The sequence below is a fragment of the Chrysochloris asiatica genome, unplaced genomic scaffold (genome assembly GCF_000296735.1).
Source record: "Chrysochloris asiatica unplaced genomic scaffold, ChrAsi1.0 scaffold00124, whole genome shotgun sequence".
NCBI lineage: Eukaryota > Metazoa > Chordata > Mammalia > Afrosoricida > Chrysochloridae > Chrysochloris > Chrysochloris asiatica.
The window spans coordinates 7,428,125-7,449,785 of record NW_006408642.1 but is presented as its reverse complement, the minus strand read 5'-3'; the positions used below and the strand labels follow the sequence as shown (position 1 = coordinate 7,449,785).

Here is a 21,661-nt window from a genome sequence, read left to right as displayed (position 1 = left end):
TTGTGGCATGGTCTATGCATAAAAGGAGGACAGTGTACTTGATTCTGCATGTCAAGTACATGTAAAAGTCGTTGTAAAAGGGCTGTAGGTCAGTCTGTGTTAACAGGGAGGGTGAGATTCCATTACCACCAATAGCTGCAGTGCCAGGTCTGTTCCTTGTTGGGGCTCAGACCTTCCTCCCTGGGCATCAACCACACCCTCACCTAACGAGTCCTTCAGAGCGTGGGTGAGCTTGCACTGCCGGAAGGGGATGTGGTCCCTCCTCTGGTCCCCGAGGGCAATGATGGCCTGCTCCAGGAATGACAGCGATTTGTTGATGTAGGTGGCTTCCTTCAGGACTCGACCCTCCGACTATAAACCAATGGTTTCAGTAAGAATGGCTCTCCTGGTTTAGGGTGATGCTGCAGAGGTCTATGGCCAGGCCAGAGCATCCTTTACTAACCCATGGTCTTCCTTAAATGTCACGGGATTGTATCCCATATTGGGCTGATAATGGTAAAACTAATACTCACAGGAATACTCATGTGAATGTTTATAAGAATATGAACATTTATATTAATATTCATGTGACTACTCTGAAAGTCATAATAATATGACTATAGACAGGAGTACTTACTTATGCAGATACTTGTGCAAATACTCTTGTGACTATTTATACAAATACCTTCATATGAAAGTATATACAAATGCTCATCTGAATGCTCTCATGAATACTTAAGCTAATACTGATACTTACACAAATATTCATGTGAATACTCTTATTTATATGCAGAAGAAACACTCGTATTAGCACAGAGTATTTACTAAGCACTCACTGAGTGTCACAAACCTTGCAAAAAGTTATGGACATTATCTCAATGAATCTTGACAAAAATCCTGTTAGGTAGGAATGGCCCCTATGCATCAGATATTCCACCCTCTGCTTTTTCTGTACCTCTTGCTCCTCAAGGTCAAGACCACATGCTTCTCTGCTGCTTTGTTCATAACTGTCCAATGAGAGATGGCCCATATGTGTAGGCACTAGGTCAGAAATAGGGCCCATGGCTTGTTGAGAAAGAACCCCTGCTTCCCTCACTTACCCCAGACTTCCCCAGTCTCTCTGAGCCTGCTAGATCCACCAAGTTGATTTTGGAAGTAATATACTTTTCATCTGATAAGGTCCGAGAATGGGCCTAAGAAACACTCAAAGTGAGGTAAGTTGGCCCCACCCCACAGCCACACCCCTCCCAGGTTATGCCAACAACATGCACCTACTTCCATGTAGATGGTGAAAATGCAGTGTGACCTGGAAGAGTTTTTGTTCATTGTGTGAGAGGCTATAATTCTGTTGGTCTCCCCCTGAAGAGCAAGAAAAGTATACACAACATTTTGAAAGATTAAAATAGCAAGGTGTTTGCATCATCAGTAGCTACACATACGACCTCATATAAATACAATTAGGTGGGCAATCCAGGTAAACCTTTTTTATAAGCTAGAAGAAAGGGCAGATAAAACAAGTAAAAATAAATTAAAAATTGTAAACAGATGGAACAAAGAGAAAGCATACAGCATATGACAAAATTTAAATATATTCATGACATGAACTATAAGTGGAACAAAGTCTTAATAAAGACCATCAGAGTAGATTTTTTAAAAATCCTTCTAATATACTCTTTACAGAGTCCTGGTGTCGCACTGTAGGAAAAACACTCAACCACAAGGTTGTTTTGAATCTCAAGGTCAAGTCAGTGGTTCAAACTCACCAGTTGCTCCTTGGAAACCCAACTTGACAGAACTTAACGACAACAACATACTCTTTACACAAAAAGCAACAATATGTTTATAAATATTCATCGAACTTAAAATAAAAAATTTTGTTTGTCAAATGCCATGTAAAAAAGATAAGTCACAGAATATAGAAGATATTTTCAACACTGTTGTTAAGTGCTGTTGAGTTGGTTCTGACTTAAACCCCTTGTATGGGGTTTCTGAGGGACAGCTGGTGTATTTGAACTGCCAACATTGTAATTCAGTGCGTATCCTAAAGCACCAAACCAGGACTATTTGCAACATATATAACTGAAAAAAAAATGGTTTTCAGAATATACAGGTAAAGCAAAAAATAATTATTGCTATTAGGGTTCCAGTTCACACATGTTCATACATGAACAGATTTATTCCAAACAAAATGCGTTTAAACATGTCTCTTTGATCAGTGGATGACTGCAGAAAAGTTCTCTTAATAATAAACTTGTCTTAGTCTCGTTGTTGTTGTTGTTGTTAAGTGCCGTTGAGTCTGATCCGATCCATAGCAACCTTATACAGGGTTTCTGAGGAGCGACTGGTGAGCTTGAACCGCTAACCTTGCAGTTCAAATGGTTTTGCAGTCTGGCACATTAACCCACAGTGCCAAACCAGGACACCGTTCTTAGTCTCATAAGAATACCATAAAAAAAAAAAAAGATACTAAAAAAAGTGTTTCATGAAGATTAGTTAGCTCAAAGAGTTGATCTACCTGTCAGTATTTTAAGCTAGACAGAAGCTAATGAAGATGACTTTATGAAACAAATCGCAACCGGGATGAGTCTTGGATTTACTAATATGATCCAGAGAGCAAGGTCCAATCCAAATAGAGGCTCTCAAGGGGATTTGCCAGCCAGTGAAAAGTCAAGGCACAGAAGTCAGATCAGAAAGTTATGGTGACTAGCTTTTTTGTGGGGATTCCAAAGAGGTAATTGTGATAGGTTTTCTCAGAGGACACAGGATGATCACTGGGGCTTATCATGAAGTTTTAAGGAAATTAAAAACTGAACTGGAGAAAAAGTCCAGGAACATTGCACTGAGGCATATTTTTTTCATCAAGATAATGCACCTGCTTATTAATGGAAGGTAGCAATGCCTGTCCTATGAGAATTTCATTGGGAAACTGTATCCCATCTATAGCCCTGATATTGCCCTTTATACATCTTACTTCTTTTTGTCCCCCAAAGTCAAAGAACATCAAAAAGGAGTATTATTTGAGCCCCTTGAGGTTTCCAAAACTGCCATCTTGAATGGTGTAAATTGAAGAGCTGAGAATTCTTTTTTGGGGGTTTTGCTGGGGATAGGGTAGAGATGGAAACACCACACTCAGAAGTGTATGGACCCACATAAAGGATATGTGAAGAAACAAAAGCTCCATATTTTGATATCTTTGTTTAATAAAGGCTGCAATAATTTTGTAGCAATACATTTTGACCTACTTTTGTATATGAACAAGTAGTTCATAACAGAACAAATTCAAATGGACCATATATGAAAAGGTACTTAATCTCATTTGTCTTAAGAAAAATGCAAATCAAAATAATAGTGGGATATCACTATACACTGATGAAATTGGTCAATTTAAAGTCATCATTGGAATTCTAATAACCTGTTGGTGGTAATGTACCATGTTGGAAAATAGTTGGAATCATCAGGAAAGCTGAACATACTCTATGACCCAGCAATTTCAGTCTTCAGGTTTACTTAGAGAAATCTATGTTTATGTGCACCAAGATATAATACAAGCAAGTTTCTAGCAGTATTATTTGTATTATCACCAAACTAGGAAAACCCAAACATGTATCAGAAGTAGAATGAACTAAATTTTAGTATGTTTATACAGTGGAACACAATAATGAAAATGAATAAAAATTACACCAACAGCATGGATTGATTTAAAACAAGACATAATAGAATTCATTCTACATGGTTCCTTTAGTATATAGTTTAAAAATATTGAACTATGCTGTTTAAGAAAGTACGTATAGATGATAAAGGAGAGTGTGTGTTGTAGCTGAAGCTCTTATACTCAAGGGATAGTCCTCGCCTCCATTTTCTTCACCCATTAAATGAAACATTAAATGAAACCTGGAAGGTCTGCATTTTAAGGACTCCTCTTTGGGCTCTCAAGGTTGGTCTGAACTTGGCAGTTCAAAGTCACCAGCCACTCCTCGGAAACCCTATACAGGGTCTCTATGAATCAGACTGAACTCCACAGCACTTAACAACAGTAGCAATTTGGGCTCTCCGAAATTTACACATCTTATAACTTTATTTCTTCAGTTTGTTTCTAAAGGAAATAGGTTAGGACTTAGTGAATGATTTTCACTAGTTGTTGTTAAAAGCCATCAAGTCAGTTCTGACTCATAGCTACCTTGTATAGGGTTTCTGAGGAGTGGTTGGTTCTTTTGAACCAACGACCTTGTGGTTCAAAATAACTTTTACTACAGCGCCACACCAGGACTCCACTAGACAGCAGGATAATATCTAGATCTCTTTAAAAAAAAAAAAAGGGGGGGGGAACGAAAGGGAACTGATTTAAGTTAATTTTTTTAGCCTAATTCCAAAGTATAAAAAATGCTCTAGGAAGGAACAATGAGAATCCAAAGCTAAAGAAACTTTTTTTTTATGATTTGTAGCTACCTATTGTTCCTGATTTGGTTCCGTGTGAGGATTAAGCCCTTAATCTAGTCTTGCAATTATTCAAATGACTGAAATTAAAATAAAAAATACTTTTTGTAATAGTAATAAAAATTGTCATCATCCCTTTTGAAAAAAAAATAAAAGAAAACCAAGGAAATGATTACCATAAAAGTTAGTAAAGTGGTTACTTCTAGGGAATATGAATACATATTTATTCAAGATAAAAAATTCTTCACAAAACAATTTGGAACAGAAGAAAATTTCCTTACACCTCTCTCAGCCACTAAAAACATATAGCAAACATCATTCATGGTAAAATATTGTTGTTGTTAAGTGCTATCAAGTTGTTTCCAACTACTAGGTTCCTGGTAAGTTTGAACCACGGACCTTGCGGTTCAAACTGACCCCGAAGTAAAATATTAGGAGCAACAATAAGGCAAAAATGCCCAATCACTGCTACATAGGAAGCTCTTCCTCTCCTGGAGATGCAAGAAAACCAATCTGAAATCACCCTGAGGACGTTAATGTGATTTTCTTCTTTATTTTTTAAAATTTTATTGAAGTATGGCTTAAATACCATAAAAATTCACTGTTTCAAGATTTAATAATGATTTAGTAAACGTCTACAGCTGTGTAATCACCACCATAATCCTGTTTTAGGACTGTTGCATCACCCTGTAATGTTCCCTTGGGCTCATCTGCAGTCACTTCCACTCCCTCCCCTAGGCAACTGCAGATATGCTTTCTGTCTCTGTAGATTCGGCTATTCTGGACAGTTCATATGCATGAAACAAGATGTGGTCTTTTGTGACTGTCTTATTTTACTAAGCATAATGTTTTTGACGTTGACCCATGATGTAGTTTACCCATCAGTACTCCAATCGTTTTACTGTCAAATAGTTTCCCACTGTATTCTAGTTTAAGGATATTTGATTTATTTCCCATTTTTTGAATAATGATGCTATGAATAGCCATATAGTGTGGACATAGGCCTTCATTTCTCTTGGGTGGATACCTAGGTGTGCTAGGTTAAAACACACACACACACACACACACACACACACACACTATCCCTGGTGGCACAGTGGCTAAAGCAATCTGTTATTAACTAAAAGGTCACCAGTTCAAATTCACTAGTCTCTTAGCAGGGCAAAGATGTGGTAGTTTGTTACTGTACTATGAAGTCTTGGAAACCCTATGGGGGTAATCCCATTCTGTTCTATAAGGTTGCTGAGCTGGAAGTGACTTGATGGCACTGGGTTTTAATGATAAAATTTATGTTTAGCTTTTTAAGACAACTGCCAAAGTGACTGAGCCAATTTACATTCCTTCCAGAACCATGTAAGAGTTCCTGCCTATATGACTTTTCAAAGAATAACATACACTGAGCATTTTGCTTTGTTTTGTAAACTAGGAGCCTTGGTGATGCAATAGAGAGCTCTGGTGGCACAGTGGTTAAGTGCTCAGCTACTGACAGAAGGTAGTTCAAAACCACCAGTTATTCAGCATGAGAAAGATGTGCTTCTGTAAATATTTAAAGGCTTGGAGGCTCTACAGGGCAGTTCTACTTTTTCGTTCTGCTGTTGATAAGGTTGCTATGAGTCGGTACCAACTCGATGGCACCTAACAACAACAACTCTGTTCTATAGTATAACAATGAGTAGGAATTTGATTTGTGGCAACCGGTTATTTTTGGGTTGGTGTTGCAGTAGTTGTTAAAATGCTTAGCTGCTAACCGAAAGGTTAACCAGCCACTCTTCATGAGAAAGATGCGGCAGTTGGCTTTCATAAAGATTTACAGCCTGGAAAACTCAGGGCAGTTCTACTCTGTTCTATATTGTTGCTATGAATTGGAATCAACTTAATGGCAACAGGTTTGATTTTGGGTAATTTAAAATTTTCTATTGATTTGTAAGAGTTCTTGACATATTAAGGACATTAATCCTTTTTTTAATATTAAAAATGCTCAAGATTAAATGCTAATTAAAAATTAAGACATAAGAACAATTTCAAGTGTGTATATTTAAAAAAACTGCACAGGAAAAAAAGACTGAAAGGAAATGAGTCAAAATATTATTATTGCCTCATGTAGAAAATAGATTATAGGTGAATTATTTTTTGTTTCTATGGTTTTTGGAATTATCTAAACTCTTTAAATATGCATATCTTAATTCTCATTCTGATTATCAAAATACATAAAACACTAAGAGGAAGAAGGGAGGGAAGGTGGAGGAAAATGAGAAAGAGATAAAGGAAGGCATATAGATGTTATTGTTGTTGTTAAGCGCCATTGAGTTCGTTCTGACCCATAGTGATGCTGTATAGGGTTTCTGAGGAATAGCTGGTGAGCTTGAACTACCGACCTTGCAGTTCAAATGGCTTTGCAGTCTGGAGCATTAACCCACAGCACCACACCAGGACTCCATTAAGCATACAAATAGATACAGGCATATATCAGAGATATTGTGAGATTGGTTCCAGATCAATGCAATAAAGCTAATATTGCAATATAGCAAGTCACACAAATTCTTTGTTTTCCTAGTGCATAAAAGTTAGTTTATACTACACTATAGTCTGTTAAGTATACAATAACATTGTTGTTGTTGTTATGTGCCATGATAATAACATTATGAAGTTTGAAATATTGTGAGACTTGCATCTAGCAAATCTATTGGTACCATTGTTTTCCATGTGATAGAGACACAAAGTGAGCACATGCTGTGGGGAAAACAATGGTACCAATAGATCTGCTAGAAGCAGCATGGCCACAAACCTTCAATGTGTAAAAAAAAATGCAGTGTCTGCCAAGAGCAATATAGCAAAGCACAAAAAACTGAGATATGCTCATAGATATAGATAGGAGAAAAGAGAAGAGAGAGAACAAACTTTAGACTTCATCATCTCACCTCAAAAAGGAGGCTAAATGCATCTTCCTCCTGACTGGTGAGATGGACTGACAAGCCCTTAATGAAGACCCCTTGTGGGTTTTCCACGATGGTCATTGGAGTGTCTGTGGGTCCAACATAGGGCAGTGTAGACAGGAGATCAAACAGGGTCTCGTTATAGATTTCCAGGTAGGAAACGTGCACAGTAATGGCATGGGTGGGGCGTTCTTCAATCATCCTGAACACCTAGATAGGAGATTAGAAGACAGTCATCAAGAGTGAAACTCCAACAAATAGTGTTACAGAAGTTCTTACCTCAGGAGGGAACCTCGACAGGTCTAAGATAATTCTGGTTCTAAAACAATGTACAATCTAGTTGGTGCAGTTGTCATCATCAAGAATTATTAAAATAATTATCGGTCCACCAAGAGATATCTAAGGAGCTCTGGTAGCATAGTGCTTACAAGTCGGGCTGCTAATCTCAAGGTCAGCAGGGCGAGACTACCAGCGGTTCCATGGGAGAAAGATGAGGTTTCCTGTTCCTGTAAAGATTTACAACTTCAGAAACCCTATGTAGGGTCGCTGTGAGTTGTAACCTACTCCATGGCACATAACTACCACCACCACCACCATCAAGAGATCTATTATCATTTTGCAGGATTTAAAAAAAAAAAAAAAACATTTTGTAGACTTTTAGAGCCCTGACTTACAGACTGGTAAATACAGACTGATCTTGCACAGGCCCAAGAAGTAGAGCCATGAGCGGAGAGGACCCTCAAGTACAGATCTCTCATTTATCTGGGGACTCACCACTCATCAGCGTCTTTCATATCCATTATGTAATTCCATACTCACACCTCCCTGCAAGGAACAAAGGGCAGGGACAATATCTATTGTGGAAGGTTCCATCTAAAAAAGGTATTTGTTTATAGTCCCTCAGATAGTAAGGGCAGAAGCCAAGCCAGAATTCAACTTTCTTGACTCCTAGTAGCCTCTCTCAGTACTTACAAAGTATCATCATGCGATTATGGTCTAGCCCTGTCTTCTCTCTGAACCTTAATTTTCTTACCTATTAAATGGGGAGTTGGCTGTCTTGTACTATAGGTCCCTCCATGCTCTACCAGTCTAGACCCATGCTGTTAGATATGGGCTATATTAGCCCCGGGTAGCTACTAAGTACATGAAATGTGGCTAGTATGTGTGAGAGACTGGATTTTAATTGTCTTTAATTTTAATTAATTAAAATTTAAATGTAAAAACTGGCATTTGATTTGGGTACTGGTTGATTTTTTAAATGTTTGGAATTACTTAATTATGTAAATCTAGTTTTTCAAATGTAAATTGTATGATAGATGACTAATGTCTAAATGGTGATGTGTTGTAAGGTTAAAATGTACACTAGATTTCAACAACTTAATAAGATACCAAGAATGTAAAATATCTCATTAACAGTAGTTATATTAATTACAGGTTAAAGTGATATTTTAGGTATATTGGGATAAAATATATTTTATTAAAATTAATTTCACCTGTTTATGCTCTTCAATGTTGTTTCCAGACAACTGAAAATTGTGTATGTGGCCTATATTTTTTACACACCATTGGTCTGTCAGTTTTTTGTACTGTGATGGCTTGTGTATTGCCGGAAGCTATGCCACGGGTATTTTAAATACCAGCAGAATCACTCACAGTGGACAGGTTGCAGCAAAACTTCCAGATTGAGACAGACTAGGAAGAAGGCGAGGCAGACCATTTCTGAGTGGTTAGCCACTGAAAACCTTACAAAAAGCAGCAGAATACTGTTAAATATAGTCCTAGAAGATGAGCCCCTCAGATTGCAAGTCACTCAAAATATGATTGGGAAAGAGCTGCCTTTGCAAAGTAGAGTTGACCTTACTGAAGTGGATGGAGCAGAACTTTCAAAACCTTCATTTGCTGGTGAGGCACAACTCAAAAAACATTAATAATTAGAATATGAAATGTATGAAATAGAAATCTAGGAAAATTAGAAGATGTAAAAAATGAAATGGAAAGCGTACAGATCAATAGCCTAGGCATTAGTGAGCTGAAACAGACTGGCAGTTACCATTTTGAATTAAACAATTATATGGTTGACTATGCCAGGAGCAACAGACTGAAGAGGAATGGCATCACACTGTCAAAAAGAATATTTAAAGGTTTATCTTGAAGCACAATGCTGCCTGCGATAGAATATTATCCATACGCCTACATGTAAGATCAGTTAATGCCACTGTTATTCAAATTTATGCACCAACCACTAAAGCCAGTGATGATGAAATTGAAGAATTCTACCAACTTTTTCAGTATGCAATTGATCAAATATGTAATCAAGATGCATTGTTAATTAATGGTGATTGGAATGCAAAACTTGGAAACAGAGAAGGATCAGTAGTTGGAGAATATGGCCTTAGTGATAAAAATATACTGGAGATTGCACGATAGAATATTGCAAGACTGGGATTTTAGTCATTGCAAATATTTTTTTCCAACAACATAAATGATGACTATACACATGGACCTCATCAGATGAAATACACGGGAACCAAACTGACTACATCTGAGGGAAGAGAAGATAGAAAAGCTCAGGATCATCAGCCAAAACATGGTTTGGACTAACTGTGGAACAAACCATTGATTGCTCAATCAGCTGAAGCTGAAGATAATTAAAACAAGTCCATGAGAGCCAAAATATGACTTTGAATACATCCTACCTGAATTTAGAGGCCATCTCAAGAACAGATTTAATGTATTACACACTAATGACTGAAGACCAACAGAGTTTTGGGATGACATCAAGAACATCATACAGGAAAAGAAAGCAAAAGGTCATTAAGAAGACAAGAAAGAAGGAAAGAATCAAAATGGATGTCAGTAGTGACTTTGAAACTTGCTTTTAAACATGTTGTTGTTGTTATTAAGTGCCGTCGAGTCGGTTCTGACCCATAGCAACCCTGTACAGGATTTCCTAGGCTGTAAATCTTTACGGAGCAGAAAGTCTCATCTATCTCCTGCAGAGTGGCTGGTAGTTTTGAACTGCTGACCTTAAGGTTCACAGCCCGATTCGTAACCACTATGCTACCAGAGCTCCTTTGCTTTTAAACACAGAGAAGTTAAAACATCTGGAAGACATGAGGAAGTAAAATAGCTGAACAGAAAATTTCAAAGAAGTAATATAATGAAACAAAGTAAAGTAATATAATGAAACATAAGAAAACCTGAAGTTAAAAAAACAAAAGGGAAGAACTTGCTCAGTATTTCTCAAACTGAAAGAACTGAAGAGCAAACTCAAGCCTTGGGTTGCAATATTGAAGGATTCTATGGGCAAAATGGGTCCTGGTGTGGGACTCTAGAATAAGCACTGCACTGGTAACTGAAAGGTTGGCTGTTTACACCCACCAGTCACTCTCAGAAACCCTATTCAGGGTTACTATGAGTCAGAACCGACTCTTTGGAACACAACATGGACAAAATATTAAATGATGCAGGAAGCATCAAAAGAAGATGAAAGCAATATAGAGTCACTGTAACAAAAAGAATTGGTCAATGCTCAACCATTTCAAGAAGTAGCATGTGGGGAAGGAGTCTTCACATTCAAAATGAATCCTATCCCCTCTGTATACAGGGTTAATAGGACAGACAACTTAGGCATTGGCTAAGGGAGGGGCTATAGGCACTAAGTGACCGGCTTACACGTTTTCATGAGGGAGTTTAGTTTCATAGTATGTGGGGGAAGGTAGAATCCCCACTGAATAGTTTTCATCTTGTCCAGATGGGTCTGGTGAAAGGAGATGTGGATAAGATTCTTATGTTTCAATAGTGAGTAATTATTAACATGACTAATTGCAACTATCACAACTGTAAAGGTAGAACTTTTGTAACAAAAAGAGGGGAGTGGTTAATCTTGCAGTCAGTCCAGGAACAGAGTTCTACAACCACTGAGGGAGATAAGCACGATCAGAATGTTGGACTCTATCCAGAGAAGCAGTGACACCAGAGATGGAGGCAGAGATGATGATGGAGAGAAGGAGCAGCTGAGGACTCTAGACTCAGAGAAAGGCTGTGTGCTGGTGGCCAGAAGGCAGGCTTGCAGAATGTGTGCATCACCATTCCCTTCCCTTCCCACCAAAAAAAAACAAGGAATAGAAGTAAATACTGTTGAATGGTGATGCACGGAGGAGACTGTAATCATTGCAATGAAATAATGAGTATAAAACCAATGTTCTCCCATATAAACTATCACTCAATTCACAACAACAACTTTAAATGAAATAAACAAACAAAAAGAAGATCAAGAACCAATGTTATTCATGCTCAAGGAGAGGAAGACTGAAAATGTCAACACTATAAGAAGTGATCTATACATACAAAACAATCCCAATCCAGATTCAAATATCATTGTTTAAAGAGATGGAGAAAATGATCACTAACTTTATATGTTAAGGAAAGAGATCTTGGATAAACAAAGCAATCCCTAAGGGTAAGAACAAAGTGGAGGCCTCTCTCTTCCTGATTTCAAAATTTACTACACAGCCACAGTGGTCAAAACAGCCTGGAACTGGTACAATGAAAGATACACAGATCAGTGGAACAGAATTGAGAACCCAGAAGTAAATGTATCCACATAGAGTCAGCTGACCTTTTAAAAATGGGCCAAAACTTATTAAATGTGGAAAAAATAGTCTCTTCAACAAATGGGGTGCTGGCAAAGCTGGAAAACTATTTGAAGAAGAATGAAACAAGACCCATATCTAACACCATATATAAAAACAAACTCAATGTGGATTAAAGACCTAAATGTAAAACTTAGGACTATAAAGATGATCTATAAAAAAAAAAATAGGGGCTCTAATACATGGCATAAATATACTACCAAACATTACTAAAAATACACAAATAGCAGAAGGCAAAATATATGACTGGAGCATCCTAGACATTAGACACTTAAGTGCATCAAGAGATTTTGCTAAAAAGAGTAAAAAGGGAGCCAAAAGACTGGGAAAAAAATTTTGCAACAACATATCAGACAAGGGACTGACATCTAAAATTTATAGAAAACTATAACACCTCTACATGAAAAAGACAAACAACCCTATTAAAAATGGGCACAGGACATGAACAGACATTTAACCAAAGAAGACAGTCAGGCAGCCAACAAATATATGAAGAAATGTTCACCATCATTAGCCATTAATCAAGTGCTATCGAGTCGGTTCTGACTCATAACGACCCTATATAGGGTTTCTGAGGAGCAGCTGGTGGGTTTGAACTGATGACCTTGTGGTTCACAGTCCAGTACTGATCCTACAGTGCCACACCAGAAGCCATTAGAGATATACAAATCAAAATAATAATAAGTTATCATCTCACACCAACATTAACAGTGAGCCCCCAAAACACAGAAAACAAATGCCGGCGAGGGTGCTGAAAGCCTGGTTGGACTGTAAAATGGTTCAACCACTCAGGAAAATGCTATGGCGGTTCCTCAGAAAGATGTAAATACAAATATTGTATGACCAAGCAATCCTTCTACTTGGTATATATCCACAAGAAATAAGAGCCAGAACATGAGTAGATATATGTTCACCAATGTTCATCACTATTCACAATAGCAAAAAGATGGAGACAGCCTAAATGCGGGATCAATGGAAGAATGGATACACACAATGGAATAATACGCAATGTTTATGAATAACAAATCTGAAAACACTTCATTTAATATGGATGAACTTGGAGGACATTGTACTGAGTGAAATAAGTCATTCACAAAGGACAAATATTGTATGAGATCACTATTGTAAAAACTCAAGGAAAGGTTTTCAGACTAAAAGACACATTCTTTGATGGTTACTTGGGTTGGGAAGGAAGGAAAATTAATTCATTGGCTAAAGGGCAGACACATGTTAACTAGGTTGATGGGGAGGGCAATATACAAGAAGAGGGAGGTTGGCACAATGATGAAGATAGGTGAAGACACAGGGAGGTATGCAAGGGCTAAGGAGGACAGAGGTAAATAGTGATACATATAGAACCTTGGAACAATAGTGTTCTGTGTGTTGATACATGGACAGAGACACAGGCTGAAAGAGTATGGGAGGAAGAGTGGGGTATATAGGAGTGTGGCACTGTGGGTTAATGCACCAGACTGCAAAGCTGTTTGAACTGAAAGGTCGGCAGTTCAAGCTCACCAGCTGCTCCTTGGAAACCCTATACGGGTCGCTATGGTCAGAACTGACTTGATGGCACTTAACAACAACAACATCTCACAAATATGTAACAGTTTAAAAGAGGGTATCTGTATCTGGGTAGCCATAGGGAAGAAGTGAGATAACTGTTGTTGCACAGAGGGTACTGAAACCAGTGAGATGAAACAAAGTGTATGATTGGTTGAGTATAAAACAGATGGTCTTGTCTATAAACCTTCACTCAATTCATAATAAAATTTTATAAAGGAAAAAGAACCAATTGTATTGAAGGAATAAATTTAATCTGCACTGAAAGCACTGGTAAAAAACAAGGCTCTAGGATTTGAATTTGTTGTTAAGTGCCATTGAGGTCGATTCCAACCCATAGCAGTCTGGCGCATTAACCCACAGTGCCAAGATGGCTAAGCTTCGTCTCTCATACTTTGGACATATTGTCCAGAGGGAACAGTCACTGGAGAAGGATGTCATGCTGGGTAAGGTGGAGGGTCAGAGAAAAAGAGGAAGACCCCTAACGAGATGGATTGGCCAGGTGGCATCATTGATGGACTCAAGTGTGGCAGCGGTAGTGAGGTTGGCCCAGGATCGGACATTGTTTCGTTCTGCTGTGCATGGGGTCACTATGAGTCGGTTCAGACTCAATGGCACCTGACAACAACAACAACAAGGATTTGAAGGTATACAAATCGAAATGTTTCAACAAAATGATACACTGTTGGAGGTGCTCATCAATGAAATTTGGAAGACAGCTACCTGGCCAACCAACTTGAAGAAACCTATATTTGCACCCATCCCAAAGAAAGATGATCTAGCAGAATGTGGAAATCATCTAAAAATATCATTAACATCACATGCAGGAAAAATTTTTCTCAAAAATTTTTAAAAATTAAAAAAATGGCTGCAGTAGTACATTGACAGGGAGCTGCCACAAATTCAAGATGGATACAGACGAGGACATAGAACGAACTATATCACTGCTGATGTCAGATGGAGCTTAGCTAAAAGCAGAGAATACCAGAAAAACGTATACTTGTGTTTTATTTACACTGCAAAGTTATTTGACTGTGTAAATCCTAGCAAACTATGGAAAACATTGTGAAGAATGGGTATTCCAGAACATTTATTTGTACTCATGAGGAACCAGTACATAGATCAAGAGGCAGTTGTTCAAACAGAACAAGGGGATACTGAATAGTTTATAATAAAGTTCTGTGCTAGGTAGGGTTGTACTCTTTCACAATACAACTTCAATCTTTATGCTGAGCAAATAATCCAAGAAAATGGATTATATGAAGAAGAATGTGGCTTCAGGATTGGAGGAAGTTTCATTAACAACCTGAGATATGCAGATAACACAAATGTGCTTCCTGGAAGTGAAGAGGGCTTAACATAACTTCTAATGAATATCAAAGACCACAGCTTTTGGTATGGGTTGCACCTCAGTGTAAAGAAAACAAAAATCCTCACAACTGGACCAATAAACATCATGATAAATGGAGAGATGAAGTTGTCAAAGATTTCAATTTGCTTGGATCTACCATCAACATTCAAGGAGCTCTGGTAGCTCAGTGGTTAAAAGTCAGGCTACTAACCTCATGGTCAGCAGTTTGAAACTACCAGCTGTTCCGCGGGAGAAAGATGAGGCTTTCTGCTCCTCTTTTACAGCCTCTGAAACCTTATGCAGGGTCACTATGAGTTGGAACCAACTCCACGGCACACTACCACCGCCACCACCAACAACATTCATAGAAGCAGCAGTCAAGATCTCAAACTGACTTACTACATTAGGCAAATCTGCTGAACAAGTCCTCTTTAAAGTGTTCAAGGGCAAAGATGTCAGTTTGAGGACTAAGCTGCACCTGACCCACATCTATGCATGTGAAATTTGGACAATGAATAAGTATGATTGCAAAAGAATCAATGCATTTGAATTATGAATATAATTCAATTTGCATTATGAATATAATTCAAAGAATACTGAAAATACCATGGACTGCTAGAACAAAGAAATCTGTGTTGGAAGAATTACAGCCAGAATGCTTCTCAGAAGCCAGGATGGCAAGGCTTCATCTCTTGTACTTCACACGTATTGTTAAGAGGGATCAATCCCTGGAGAAGGATATCATACTTGGTAAAGTGGAGGGTCAGCATAAAAAAGGAAGACCCTTAATGAGATGGATTGCCACAGTGTCAACAACATGGTCTCAAGCATAACAATTGTGAGGATGATGTAGGACTGGGGAGTTGTGCATAGGGTCACTATGAGTTGCAACCCACTCAATGACACCACCACCACCGGTAATACTTTTTACAGGCCAGGGTTTTAACACCTAGAGATGGCATAGAGGGTTGTCCCTTGCCTCCTCTCTCTACAGAGGGCCCTCCTAGAACCCAGGCTGGTCAACCCAAATTAAGTCCCTTCTGCTCTGTGTTCACTTACACTTCTCTACCCCCAGGGCTAGTACTGAAAGTACTGAAAGTACCCAGTACTGCTCTTTCAGGGGCTAGGGAAGCAGCTAGAGCAAACCAGTAAGAAAGCTCTGTGAGGACACCCATCTCCCTCATTACCACCAAATCCTTAATTATAGGATTGTAAACCTCCAGAGCAGTAGGAGGCCAATTGGCATGTCTAATGTTATTTCACAAATGAGGAAACAGACTCAGCACAGGTCTGGGTCACAGGCTGAAACTCAAACTCCCAGTTTCCTGAGACCTCTGGCCCTGCCCATCTCCTCTCCCAGCTAGGCATACCTGTCTCCTGTACACTCTAGCTCCTTGTTTCTAGTAGCTGGCCTAGGGTTGATGGCATCTATGGCAGAGAGAGAGGAGACATGTATGGCATCCCACCAATGGGCCCACCTTCTACCTGCTGTAGGGCACGAGGGAGGATCCCCCGGTGCTTGTAATTCTCAGTTGCCCCCGTCATGGTGTATGTCTTGCCGGCTCCCGTCTGCCCATAACACATGATGGTGCCTGCAAACATTCCAAAACATACCTCGGTGACATCCAGGAAAATAGCTTCAACAACAGCTCTCCCATGCCCCAGGATGCTGTCTCTTACAGGACTAGTGCACACACACTGCCAGCTAGAGGACACTGGCTTGAAAGTGACCTTTGAGAACAGCCAAGAGCACCAGGGATTCCTGCTGTGATGGGAGGAGAATGGGTAAGGGAACGGTAAGATAAATGAAGAGTCAAAACATGTGCAACTGCTGTGAATCTGCAGCCCACTTTGTTCTACTGTTCCCATCACCTAAGGAGGAAATGGCTCTAGTGCTTCTGAGGATGGTAGGGAACCTTAGGAAACAGAACTGTTACTTTTCCTAGAAAGGAGAGAGACCAGAGCAGAGGACTCTAGTGAAGGCCATAAACTGCCAGAATTGGGCCTCCCTGTGGGACTGGTCAAACAGGAGGCATCAGTTTCCCCACAGAGGCAAGAGGGTCTTTTGAAATTCCCAAAAAGAGATGGAGCAATCAAGGCATAGTTTGTCGATGGTGAAAATTATCTGCAGGTTGCAAGCTCCCATAGAACCAAGTAGCATTGCTGGTTGGTCCCATGTAACTTCTAGAAATAGGACCATCCCAACCGGCCCTGATCTGGTCCCATTTCACTTCTACCTCTCACATCTTTGATTCTGTCATTGCTACCAGCACCAGGACATAAACCATGCAGTTATTTTTCCCACCTGCTCTTCTTCCTGTCTTGAGCATCTTGAGCCAGGCCCCAAACTGAAGGCTGTGTCTGGATATTTACCCAGTAGACCTGTTCAGACAGTGCTGGGCATGGGGAATTCATGCTATGGAATGCCACATGGATAATCTATTTTTAGGGATTGGAAGATTTTATACAAGGAAAACAAACATCAGCATCTGAGTTGGGGCCTGAAGCAGTGTTTATTTACAAATGAGCAGGAAGGAGTCACTTCAGCTGAAGGCAGCCCCTAATGGACTCAGAGCTCGTTCAGTTGCTCAGTGCCTTGTGCCCAAGACTCTTAACCTCCCTAGACCTCCACCTCATCAGAGAGTCATGAAAACAAATAAGAACATCCTTGGGTCAATGGGACCACACCTATGAATCATCTGTGGGATAAATCACAGTGTTTGGACAGCCATACTCAAGAGGTTTTTAAACAGAAGACCTAAAACTTGGCTTGGCAATTTAAAATAGAGACATTGAGACAGCAGCCACCAGATGGGCAAAGTCTACAAACTGTGATGTATTCTTTTAAGGACAATTTCTTTCAAAATAAATCTTAGATTGAAAAAAATTTAGAAGACATTTCCCAATATTATTCTTAATCTGTTAAAGGCAAATGTTACTCAAGTTTTTACTGATAGATTCTAAAATTCTATACTAGTATATGAAAAGTAGATTGACTATGCTGATAGAAAACAGCATTTAGTAAAGAAACAAACAGCATTTAGTAGTTTTTGTTGCTGTTAGATGCCATCGAGTAGTAGCTGAGAAAAAAATGGTCGTATCCCATCAAATTCATCATAAAAGTGCATTTTCAAAACTAATACTTGAGGGATTTAAAGCAAGTTACTACTAGTTGAACCTCATGACCTACAGCAAAGTGGGTTCCCTTAATCTTCCTATGAAGGTAGGATCCCAGGACATTGAATCAAACCATGCCCACAGTCTCATGAAGCAAATAGTACTCCACTGTAAGAACATGGAGACAGACAAGTAAGCAAACAAATGTTAGTAAATAAAGTTGTATTTTATTTTATTCACCACAGAATGTTTGGCACCTCTTCCTCTTGGAGGGGTTCTGCAGGTTCTTACATAAAGCAACAGTTAATTAACTAAATTACCATTATAGCCATCAAGGGCCTGAGAAACCACTTCCTTTGCGACTGTCTCATAAACTACGTCCTGGGAAGCATCATGGAGAACTCCATCTAGTTTGAATGACCAGTCTGTCTGCTGGTTATTGACAACTCCTTTCCGAATATCTTTTTTTAAGTGAATGTCAATGCTCTAGGAAGAGAGAGAGAAAAGATGTTATTTTTTTAAGAAACTGATTTTTAAAACTCACTGATAGCTTAAGTACCAAGGCAAGATGGCAGAGTATTCAGATGCACTGAGCTGACCCTCTGCAACAAAGACATGGAGACTGAGTGAAACACATCCTGACAGTTACTCTGGAGCCCTGAGCAACAGAAGACAGGAGAGAGAGGTGGACTGAGTGCCGACTGGAAGAGGAAGCTGAACAGGAGCAGTGAGAGAGAAGAAAACTGGGTGGACTGTGGACTGTGGGCAGGGGTGGAGCAGTTCAGATGTCTTGAATTTTCTGCTAGAACTGTAGATACAGCGGCCTATGGGCACAGGATATGGCTTGAGGTTATATGGGGCACAGTTCTCCCTTGTTCACATGCCCTTCTCTGTGCCAGTCCCAGCCTTCATCAACCAACAGCCGGTGGCACCGCCTCCTGTACAGCCTTTGCTCTACCTGCTTCTGGAGGTGCGTGAGCCTGCCCTGAGCTATGCTACATGGTGAACACAAAACGGCACTCACCTTTCTAGTCTCAATCATAGCCACCGGAGACAGGTGGTGAGTGCCTGAGAACACACCAATGTACAACCATCAATTAAATATAAACATGTCACCACAAAGTCTCAGAGAAAACAGACAATTTCAGCTTCCACAAAGAGACAAGTGATCAAGATAGAGAGTATAGGAACTACCTGATAAGAAATTTAAAACAATGCTAACAAATTGAGAGAATGATCAAGAAAACTACAGGTGAAATAAAGGAAAACATACACAAAACTATAGAAAAATTCAAGAAACAAACTGACAAAATGGGGGGGGGGGGAAGGAACCATACAAAAACAGTTAATTAGAAAGCCAGAAGACTAACACTAAGACTTCAGAAATAGATAATACAATGAAAGAGCAAAGAAGAACTGAATCAGTGGAAGGCTGAATTACTAAGCTTGAAAAAAAAACTCTCAATATTCATCTGCTACAAGAACAAATGGCGCTGTGGGTTAATGTGCTGGACTGCAAAGTCGGTTTGAATCACAAGGTCAGCGGTTCAAGCTCACCGGCAGCTCCTGGGAACTCTACACAGGATCGCTATGGGTCACAATTGACTCCACAGCACTTATAACAACGACGACAACAGGTACAATCAGAAAAAATAATAAAATAATCCAAAGAAAGTCTAAGATTTATGTTATGTGGGGCACTGTTAAGTGTGATTGGAATTTGCGAGCAGCAAAAGACAAAAAACCCATAGAGAATACTGTCCAAGAGTTATTACCTAACATTATGAAAGACAAGAAGAGAGCCATTCAAGAAGCTGAACACATACCAAACAGGATAGACCAAAAATAAAAACAAGATAGACAAAGAAAGACTCCTGAGAGTAGCCCAGGAAAAACAAAGTTCTCTATGAAAGAGAACTAATAGGATTAAGCACTGATTTCTCCGCAGAAACCATGCAGGCAAGACAATGGAACGACAAAGGAATGGGCTAGGGCTCATTCCTGAAAGAAACAAATTGTCAGCCAAGAATCCTATATTCAGTAAAACTGCTCACTGAATATGATGGTGAAATTAGGTCATTTTCAGATACACAGAAATTATAAGAATTTGTAAAAACCAGATGAATCTTACCAAAAATACTAAAGGGAATTCTTTGGACAGAGAACCAACACCAGTAGGTAACTACTTGAGATTAACATGAATAGCAGTATCACTTAGACTCAACCCAGACATTGGTTGTTAAGTGCCATCGAGTCGGTTCCAACCCATAGGATTTCTGCAGGCTGGTAAGCAGACATAGAAGTATTCAAAGTAAAACAGACCTATAAGACTGAAAATAAAGAACCAGAGATATAGTTGCAACAACAACAACAAAAAACCCATAAAGTTAAATAGAAAAATGAAGAGAAAATTTAATAGATTCCAAGAAAAAAATAAACCTAACTGTAATCTTAAAACTAGACCAGGCATTATTCCTAGCCCTAGCGCAACCTTTACCGTTAACACTAACCCGAATCCTACTTGTAAACCTAACAATAAATGAAGTCGTAGGCTTACCCTTGACCTAGTCATAGTTCCAACCCTAACTCTCACTCCTAACCAAACCCCCTCACACACAGACACACACAATAACCTATAGCTGAGGCCTGACTCATAGGAAGCACAGGGGACTCCTACATGTGGCTTGTATTTCAAGTGAAATTTTTGGGATTTGTCTGTCTTTGTTCCCCTTGCTCAGGATATAGGGTCAAGGAAATTCATCATTTCTTACTGAACAAGGATTAGACATACTCACTTAGCACAGGAAGGCCTAGAAGTAGGCTGCAGAGGACCGTGCATTGGAGCTCCAGCTCTCTGGTTACTGACAGCGAGCCCTCTCCCAGCTGTGCACCACCTGCTTCGTGCACATACAATAATAGCCAGAGAAAATTCTCTGCATTTCTCAGCAGTTACGCACTGTATTAGAGTAAATAAAGAGTGCCGGAACCGACTCGACAGCACTTCACAACAACAACAACAACCTGTTTGTTAATCAGTGCATTTTCAGATGCATGCCCCTCAGTTAGCCAGTATTTGACAGCTGGCTTAGGGATTTGCTTGGTAAGGTCAATGCGGACATCTACTGTAAATAAACTCTTCTACTGGCTGCCCTAACACAGGAGCTAAGACCTGGTCATACACAGAGAAGTTAAGACTCAGAAAAAGGGTTCAGGTCCACTTACACATTAGATGCTTTGTGTTTCTGGAAACCACGACCAGGAGTGCTGCACTGAATGTTTTCTGATAGCCTTGGGGCTTTAACAACTTGTCCTAAAATTCGTCCTTTAAAGTCTGCTTCAGCACTGTTGACAGGAGGCTGAATGTAAACATCTAACATTCTCCTGTTATGTTATGCTGTCCTAAGTCTGTCAGAGGTTTCAGAACACCTCAGCACAGGAATGATAAATCTTTCTACTTCTCTTGGTAAGAAATTTCTTCACTCTTTGGTAGGTTTAACAGAGACCAACCTAACACATTCTGACTGTGCCCCTGTGGGAGGTTATGTAAATAGCAGATCTGTTCACTAGAAAGTTTTCTAAAAGTGACACTTGTACATGTTGTCAGTTTTTCTGACTCAATTATATATATATAT

The 21,661-nt window shown here is 39.3% G+C and overlaps 1 protein-coding gene across 1 annotated transcript in view; it reads right to left on the bottom strand.

Moving 5' to 3' along the window:
* Nucleotides 1–21,661, bottom strand: part of KIF9 (kinesin family member 9) — a 123,749-nt gene that overhangs the window by 100,576 nt on the left and 1,512 nt on the right. The window contains exons 2-7 of the mRNA XM_006868838.1: nucleotides 18,350–18,515; nucleotides 16,398–16,504; nucleotides 7,332–7,556; nucleotides 1,255–1,338; nucleotides 1,080–1,172; nucleotides 204–351 (exon numbers count right to left, since the gene is read on the bottom strand). Of these exons, the coding sequence (XP_006868900.1) occupies nucleotides 204–351; nucleotides 1,080–1,172; nucleotides 1,255–1,338; nucleotides 7,332–7,556; nucleotides 16,398–16,504; nucleotides 18,350–18,515 (823 nt within the window). The remainder of the gene's footprint in view (nucleotides 1–203; nucleotides 352–1,079; nucleotides 1,173–1,254; nucleotides 1,339–7,331; nucleotides 7,557–16,397; nucleotides 16,505–18,349; nucleotides 18,516–21,661) is intronic.